Here is an 8,922-nt window from a genome sequence, read left to right on the forward strand (position 1 = left end):
CCCGTGGCCCGCCCGCCCCAGGCTCTCCCCTGGCTGAAGCCCTCTGGTCCCCGTGGCCTGCCCGCCCCAGGCTCTCCGTTTTCCTGCTGCACAGGCCCCGACCTCCTCAGTCCTGAGTGTGCCCTGGGACCTGGGCTGGGGCAGGTTAGTTAGAGGAAATTCACGTGTGCCCTGAATTTTAGAAACGATCTCTCTCACAACCAACCAACCAAAAGCAGAACTTCTCATCGCCATCCCAGCTCCATCCTCCGCTCACAGCCTTTCTTCCTGAGGGGTCAGAAGGTGGGGCCGCACCAGGCAGGGGTGATTCTCCTCTCCCTGCACAGAGTGAGCCCATCCCTGAGACGTGGGAGCCCAGCCCCTGCTCCCTGGTGGTGGCCCTCACCTGCTCCATGCCCACAGCAGCAAACAGCCCTGTGAGCAAGCGCTTCGGGGGGCCTGCAAGTGCCTGGGGGGGGTTCTTGTCTCCCCTCCTTTCCCATCTCAAGAGGCCTGAAAATTCTCTCCAAGGCAGAAGGGGTTGAAGGCCAGACAAGCGAGGGGAGACATTTCTCCCTTCTCCTTTTCCTTGAGTGACAGGCTCTCAAGTTCCATGTTTGCGAGACATGCTGTGTCCACTGCACGCACAGAACCACAGATGCTGTCTTTTATGTGCAATTGAAGATGGTTTTTGTGTATAAACATTTTTCCCTGCCTTGAGCACTGAATTTAGAGCAAGCACTCACGTACACAGAGGAGCGACTACACAGCCTCTCCTTCATGAACATTCCCTGCTGAGCCTCATGACATCAAATCTGCACACATTCCTTAGGAGTTCTTGGCCAAGGTCAATGGACACCCCAGAGAAAGGCTGCCGGGCCACTGGAGGCAGGGTGTGGGGAGACCGTCCGATTCTAGGCCCTCCCCACCCCACCGGCCCTCCCGTTCCTCCAGCTCCGAGGAGACGTGGACACCCTTCCACCAACTCCCCCAGCCAGCAGAGGAATTCCAGGAAGCAGTCAGGGCAGGGAAAAGTGACCAGTCCCTTTTGTTTGGATTCCCCTCTCCTTTCCAAGCTTGGGTGAGTTGGTGTCTGAACTCGGGTGGGTGGCATTGAGTGGGAGTTCCCAGGAATCAGTTTTGTATCCTGGGATGTCAGTCTGGAACAGGCCGTGATGGAAGAGCGGGCCGCCTCCTCCAGGAAGCCTTCTTCCACACCTTGTAACACTAAGAGCCTGTGCCAGCATCGGAGCGGGCAATGTGGTTTTCAAATGGTCTCATGGGCACAGACGTCAGGCCTCTGCTGCTCCACCTTCCCCTTAGGGCCCCACCAGGGAGGACAGCGATTTTGGTGTCTCCTGCTGTTTCCTGGGCAAAGGTTGGCTGACTCTTGCTTTAGACACTGCCAGCCCCACCAGTCACAGAGAGGGCACAGCACGGCCTCATCACAGAGGGGGACGAAACTTGGCCTCGTCAAAAGGTGGAGTGCAGAGAGAGGGGCAGACGGATGGCGGGGGCAGTTCAGAGGCTGACGAGGGAGGGAAGCTGGGGTGAAGGAAAGAAGGAGAAATGATTTTAAAAGAGAGAAAGGAGGAAGGGGGAGGGAAGTGAGGAGGAAGGAGGGAGGGGACAGAGGATGGGAGCGGGGGAGGGGGGAGGCAGTGTGGGGCGGGGAGGGGGCAGGGGAGACACCCTTTCTGGGAATGCTGCCTTATCTCCCGCCAATGTCAGGAAAGCGGATCATTCTGGGTTTTTCCACCACCCAGAATCCCAGCGCTCCTCACCTTGAAGAAGCGACTCTGGGCGGAGCTGCCCCCGTGGTATTACACAACCTCAGCACGCTGCCAGTGTTTTTATATAATCCTCCGGCTCTCCCCATAAAACAGACCATAATGCCGCGGCAAGCACGCTTCAACAGCGCCGTGTGCTGCTGCCCTCCGGGGACGGATCACGGCTGGCGGCTGCGTGAACTACTTTCCCCCCTAGTGGCTCCCGCTGAATCGGAAAGATCAGATAAGCCACGGAGCTCACCAGAACAGCTCTACGGGAGAGTCAGGGATTCTGTGGGTGCTGAGAAGGCGCCCAGGAAGTCGGGGTGCTCTGAGCCAGACAAAGCTGGAACAACAGCCTGTCCTGGGGATTCACCTCCCCCTACCCCCCACCCCAGGCCTGTCTGCAGCCCACCCTCAAGGGAGGCTGCGGCTCCTTGAAGGAAATGCAAGAGGACCCCCGCGTCTTCGCCCCCACACGCAGCAGGCCAGACAGCCTGCAGATCCGGAGCCCCCGCCTGGCCGTGTAACCCCAGCTCCCAGACACCTCCCACTCCAGCCTGTTAACGGACGCTTTCTGGAGGAGGTTTGCTGGGGCTGCCAATGCAGAAACCTGAATCATCAGCTCGGAATGGAAAGAAACGCCGGCTAGTGATGGAGACACACGCAAACTTTCTTCCTGCTTTCCGGCTCCGCTCACAGAGCAGCCCTGGGGCAGCTGCTCCTCCAGGAAAGCGTAGCCAGCAGCAAAGTGCCTGCTCTGGGCAACTGCGGCCACTGGCCCTGCCCTGTGGTGACACTGGTGCTGCCTCTCAAGCTGACCTACGTCCTCATGTGATGAAACAGGCCCACCAGGAGCTGGAGGCTCTCACGGACTCTGGGACTCCCAGGTGCCACCTCCTAGGTCCCCTGAGTCATGAGCCCCGCCAGGCCCCACTGGGTCCCCAGCGCCATCCCCCACGGGTCTCAGGTCTCAGCCTCTGGCTTCTTCCCCCCACGACAACTTTCTAACGCGGCCTCAGGCACCCCCAGGACAGGGGGTCAACTAGGCCAGGTGTCGAAGCATTTGGGGTGCCTTCAAGCCTCAGGGACAAAGGATACCGCACCAGCAGCCTCCCAAGGGCGGCGTCCCCACCCTCCTCTTTCCCCACCTTCAAGCATTGAGGGGTAGGCGCAGCCCAAACCTGACGCCCCCCACTTCTAGAGCTCCAGGCCAGTCCCTAACCCCGGGCTCGCACCTAGGCACTGCCTGCTCCTAGAGCAGGTCCAAAGATCCCTGCAGAAGTTCTCTTGGGAAGAAAGTTTGGGGTCATCCTGGGGGGGTTTCTCAAGTCTCCACTGGAGGGGCCTCCACAGCCCCTCCCTTTCCTGTCTCTCCCGTGTATGCCCTCCCGCAGGGGCGCAGAGGGGCGCCCACACGAGTCCGGCCTGACCCACCACGCCCAGGTGGACGTGGCTGCGGCCTCTGTCCCGCCCACGCCGCTCACCGTTGAGCTGGTTGTAGACCACCTCCTCCAGGTGGTCCAGGCGCTGCAGGATGGCCTCGCGCTCCCCCAGCGCGCCCACCTTGGCGTGCCGGCTGCGCACCCGGCGGTCGGCGGCGCCCACGATGCGCACGAGCTCCCGGGAGCGGCCCTGCAGGCGGCAGTACACGGAGAACAGCACGATGCCCACGAACACCAGGATGTTGACCGTCAGCAAAGTTTTGATCTTCCTGGCCACCGCCATGAACGCGGCTGCGGGCGGGGGCGCCTCACCCGCCGGGCATGCCCGGCCTCCCGGCCCGACCTCGCCTCGGGGACCAGGCGCCGCCCGGGCTGGGCGCGCGGGGCTGGGCCGGGAGCTGTCCCTTCAGCACCAGCTCGGCGCGCCCGGCCGCGGCCGCCCGGGGTCCCCGCGCGCAGGGGGCTGCCCGGGGCTGGGGGCGCGGGGCGCGGCCGGCATCCCCCGCAGAGGGTCCCGCCCCGGGGGGCGGCGAGGGCGGCGCGGGCGGCGCGAGCGGGCGGCGCTGGGTGGCTGTGCCGGCTCCTGCCCGCCCCGCAGCCACCGCGCCGGTGCGGAGTGACGCGGCCCGCGCTCGGCTCATCTGCATGCGCGCCCCGCCCGCCCCGGCCCCGCCCGCCCCGCGCCCCCCGGGACCGTCCCCCGCGCGCCCGCGCCCCTGGGGACCCCGGCACGGCCGGTTCGGGGGTGCGGAGGGGGGCGCGCGCGGCGGGAGCCTGGGCCAAGGGCGCGCGGGCGCGGGGAGGGGGCGGGGCGGGCGGGCGCGGACCCTCCCCCCCGCCCCCCCTCCCCCCCTCCCCCCTTCCCCCCCTCCCCAGGACCCTCCCGACGCCCGGGGCTCCCGGCGGCCGCACGGTCCGAGTCGACCTCAAGCTTGACCCGAGGGAAGCGGGGCCTCCGGGGAATGCCCGGCCAGGGGTCAGGGCGGTGTCGGCCACGGGAATGGGGGAGGGGGTGGCCGGACAGGGCCGCTTTGGTGGTCTCCTGCCCACCCCTCCTAAGCCAAGTCCCCCTCCCCTCTCCAGGGCTCAGGACCGGGGAAGCTGAGTCCCAGGACAGGTCGGGAGGCTTGGGATGCGGCGGGGCCGCCCCAGGAGAGGCGAAGGCCGGTCCCTGAGCCAGGCTCTCGGGCAGGAGGCAAGGCCGCGAACCCTGGCCGACCCCCAGCCCGGGCTCTGAGCTGGCCCCACACTGGCGTTTTGTGGAGGAGACCCTGGAATCCAAGGGAGACGTCAGCCGAGCCACCGGGCACAGGGGCCGAACTTCACCCGCAGAATGCAAGCACCCAGAAGGCCGGCACTCCGCCCGAAAGGCAGGGTTCACCGCTGTGTTCCCAGATATCGGACATACAGTTGGTGCTCAGTAAATGTTTGTGGGGTGAATAAATAAATGACGGAGCATTTACTAAGAGCACGCCTGCGCTCGGCCTTCCGTGCAGAGATGAGGAAGCTCTTGGCTCTGTCCGTGTGTGTGAGCACGTGTGTGAGCACGTGTGTGTGCATGCATTTGCCTCTGTGTGCACCTGTGCATATGCGTATGTGCACATCTGTGCTGTGTCAGCGTGCATGCACATGCATGCGTCTGTGTCTTTGCATTTGCATGTCTGTGTATCTGTATACATGTGTCTGTGTATCTGTGTATGTGCATTTGTCTGTGTGTGTGTGCATGCGTCTGTATGTGTTTGTGTGTCCATGTATTTCAATGTCTGTGTATGCGTTCATGTGTTTGTGTGTCTGTGTGTGCATGTGTCTGTGCATGTGTCTGTGTGTATCTGTGTACATGTGTCTGTGTGCTGTGTGCATGTGTCTCTGTGTGTTCATGTGTCCATGTATGTGCATGTGTCTCTGTGCATGTGTGTGCATGTCTGTGTGTCTCTGTGCATGTGTGTGCATGTCTGTGTGTCTGTGTATGTCTGTATCTGTGTGCATGTATCTGTGTGTGTTCATGTCCCTGTGTGTACATGTGTCTGTGTGTTTCTGTGTTCATGTGTGTGTATGTCTGTATGTTCATATAAGTGCATGTCTCTGTGTGTTCATATCTCTGTGTGTCCATGTATGCATGTGTCTGTATGTATACCTGTGTGTGCACATCTGTGTGTGTTTGTGTACATGTGTCTGTGTGTTCATGTATGTGCATGTCTATGTTCATGTGTGTGCATGTCTGTGTTCATATTTCTGTGTTCATATGTACATGTGTCTGTGTGCATGTGTGTGTGTAACTGTATGTGTTTGTGTGTGTGCATGTGTCTGTGTGTGCACATGTGTGTAGGGGGACCTGCGGGGTTCTGGCTCCGAGCTAAGTACTGTCTTATTCAAATATGCGTTTCTTGGCATCAGGCATGACAGCCTATCCAGCTTGGAGGTTTTCTGCCCCTTGGCAGAGGCTGGGCGAACTGAACACCCGTTTCTCCTTTCTTTGTTGAGCTGTTCCTTTCTTCCTCAGGACGTTTATCTCAGGAAATCCAGAGGACCAGAACCAGGCAGGACCCGACACTGGGCCACGGCAGCTGTCTGCAGGGCATGTACCAGATATATCGCCCGTTCCGAGACGGGGCTGGGACCTGCCTTCACTCACCACTCCAGAGACGCTTGTGATGCAGCAAGCTTGATAAACCCTGGTCTGTTTCTGATCAATAGCCATTCCCATGCCCCTCCTTAAAATGCCGTATTTTTCCGTTTATCAAATGCAGGTTGTAAAATGTTTCCGGACATTACAAGGATAGCTACTGGAATAGCAATGCAGCTCGCTGGCGCACGCGCAATGCCACGGTTTCGCGGGCACGGGCCTTCTGTGGCTATCTCTGGTTAATACGCACAGCAGCGCGCTGAGGTGTAATGCAAGCTGGCGTGATCTATTTTCCTTCTGGGGAAATTGAGGCACCCAGCGGGCAGTGGCTTCTCAAGGTCACGTCAATGGCAGAGCGTGGCTCTGGGATTCAAGCCCAGACAACTGGGCTCCAGAATCGACTATATTAGCCACGGTCGCTCGAGAGAAAACATCAAGCACTTTTCGTTAGATGTTTAATGAAAGGGATGTTAAAGTGGTTTTGTAGCAGGAAACATTTTATTCACGTAAATACGTTTTACTGCATTCTAAAATCTAGCAGGAAAAGATGTGGCCTAACTACTGTCAAGATTTGGGTAAATTTCGTTGGAAATACAAGTACATCGGACATGGGAAAATACTGGGGCAGAGAATGATCCGATAGTCTGACAAACTAGCCTTTGCTTGATTTTTAGAACATACGGGAGGCCAGGTGCCATGGCCTCCCCCCGGTTATTCCAGCAATTTCGGAGGCTGAGGCCAGTGGATTACTTGAGCCCAGGAGTCCAAGACTAGCCTGGCAACATGGCAAAACCTCATCTCTACCAAAAAAAAGTAATAATAATAAAATGAATACAAAAAACTAGCCAGGCGTGGTGGTATGCACCTGTAGTTCCAGCTACATGGCGGGGTGAGGTGGGAGGATCGTCTGGGCCTGGGGAGGTCCAGGCTGCAGTGAGCTGAGATCGCACCACTGCACTCCAGCCGGGGTGACAGACTGAGACCCTGTCCCAACAAACAAACCAGAAATATATATGTAGTGAATGCTCCGTGAGTTGTAACATGGGAGGCAGTCCCCGGGCTGTGGAGATGGACTCCCGTCCGAGAGGGCGCATGGGAGGGCACAGCCATGGAATTTAAAGTGAGCCCAGTGAGGGGAAATGCTGGTTTTTCCCCGCCTGTGAGGTTAAGCCCTTGGGAGGTTTAACCTGGACTATTTTGCACAGATCTGAACGGCATTCACCCCGACTTGGACCTGGCCCTTTCCTGGAACCACAGATGGGAACTCAAGTCACTGAAGTGCTTTCTGGCCGCCTCACGGAGAGAAAGGCATGTTCTCACTCAAGCATCACCCCGGGAACACGGCATGCCGTGTTTAGCACCTAAGTGTCCCTCAAGCAGACAGGGTTATGCTGTGATCACAAGCAACCCCCAAACCTCAACGGCACAAATGACACAGTGATTTCTCACGGGATTACACATCCACTGGGGTCACCGGGGAGTTCTGTTGACCAGAATCACTCAGAGCCCCCGGCAAGAGTGCTGTGGTGTCCAGCCGGGAGGAGCACTCGGGGGCCTCACGCTGTAAACGCCCCACTCCAAACTGACCCCTGCTGTGTCCAGCGTCACCAACTGGACAGAGACTGTCACGTGGGCCCTGTGTGAACAGTGGGCTGGGAAGGGAGATCCTGCCCCGTGCTCAGAAGACGGGTGGGCCAGGTCTTTTGGAGAATCGAGCTCTCTCCACCAGCACAGCAGCCTTCCAGCAAATCGGGATTTTATTCCAAACTCGCCCCACGCCCCCAAATGCCAGGCTCCCCAGAGTAGCAATGTATGGTGCATGTTAAATCAGACTCCAGTGCAACCATTTCACAGAAGATGGGATGAAAGCGAAACGTGACTGGGTGCTGCGCATTTTGGTTTTGACAAGGGTGGATCTGGGCCTCAGCTCCCCTCCTGGGCCGAGATCCTCTGGGCATGGAGGGCAGAAAAGAAGGTGGGGCCTCCCACAGGAGACCTGCGTGCAGGCCGAGGTTTCAAGGGCCAAGTCCTCGCTGAGAGTGACCTCCACAGACATCCACTGACAGCTCCACTTCAGGCCCAGGAGATAAAGTGAGGGGAACTGACACCCCGGATTCTTCTTAAATAACTGAATCATTATTTGAACACTGGTCTGTTGGACTTTAAGGTCTGTGATTTTTCCACTGCACATACTGACTCCTGGGGACAGAGAGTTTCTTAGATTGAACCTACTAACACACCGATCCCTTCCCCTTCCCCACCCCCTCCCTCCCCTCCCCCTCCCCCTTCCCTTCCCCCTCCTCTCCTGCATTTCTGTATTTTTTTAAAAAGTTATTTTAAATTCACAAATCATTGTATACGTTATATGAGTTACAATGTGATGTTGATATATGTTTAAAATGTGGAATGATTAAATCAGGCAAATTTATTTTTTTTTCCTAAGAGTACCTTGGCTTCAGAATTAACTTTAATTTTCATTCCACTTTGCTTATAATACTTTGGCAAGATCAGTCCTTTGCAGCAAGGCCAGGATTTAAGCTCTGACCCATCAACAAGGAGGGCATGGGTCTGCGCCTGCTTTTCCGAGCCCTGTCTTCCTGCCTTGGGCTCTGGCGGCAGATCAGACTGTTGGTGGCTTTAAAGAGAGAGCAGAGATGTTGGTGGCCGTTGATTCATTATCCCCGGTGCCACCCTCACATGCCACTGTGCGACAGCTGGCTCGGCCCACAGCCCGTTAACTCCGCAGCTGGGCACAGCGGGCCTCCGACGGGTGATGTGGGTTTGTAGTGTGCTGGAGATGAAGGGACACGGGGGACTGAAACCCAGCGGCCCAGGCGCCACCCGCCTTCTCCAGGTAAAGAGGTGAGTCCAACAGGTGAAGGGGTGTGAGAAGTGGTGCCAGGGCCAGAATGTGTGTGTGCTTGTGTGTGTATATGCATGTGTGTGTGTATATGCATGTATGCATGCTTGTGTATATGTGTGTGTGCTTGTGTGTGTATATATACATGCATGTGTGCTTGTGTGTGTATATGCATTTGTGTATATGCATGCATGTGTGCGTGTGTGTGTATATGCATGTGTGCTTGTGTGTGTATATGCATGTGTG

General features: G+C 57.9%; 1 protein-coding gene and 1 long non-coding RNA gene across 3 annotated transcripts in view; one reads left to right on the forward strand and one right to left on the reverse strand.

Moving 5' to 3' along the window:
- Positions 1–3,614, reverse strand: part of GALNT9 (polypeptide N-acetylgalactosaminyltransferase 9) — a 118,775-nt gene extending 115,161 nt beyond the window's left edge. Inside the window, exon 1 of one of the 2 annotated variants that reach the window (XM_032270893.1) lies at positions 3,236–3,609. In XM_032270893.1, coding sequence (XP_032126784.1) covers positions 3,236–3,476 — 241 coding nt within the window. In that variant the 5' untranslated portion in view covers positions 3,477–3,609. Of the gene's footprint in view, positions 1–3,235 lie in introns of both variants that reach the window. The other variant, XM_032270894.1, reaches the window with a different exon arrangement.
- Positions 3,615–4,056: 442 nt separating this feature from the next.
- On the forward strand, positions 4,057–6,607 carry LOC116544485. The gene is made up of 2 exons (XR_004265927.1): positions 4,057–4,628; positions 5,694–6,607. It is a non-coding gene; the product is annotated as an uncharacterized LOC116544485 (long non-coding RNA).
- The last annotated feature ends 2,315 nt before the right edge of the window (positions 6,608–8,922 follow it).

This window comes from Sapajus apella, unplaced genomic scaffold (assembly GCF_009761245.1).
Source record: "Sapajus apella isolate SASKATOON/1434 unplaced genomic scaffold, GSC_monkey_1.0 scaffold218, whole genome shotgun sequence".
NCBI lineage: Eukaryota > Metazoa > Chordata > Mammalia > Primates > Cebidae > Sapajus > Sapajus apella.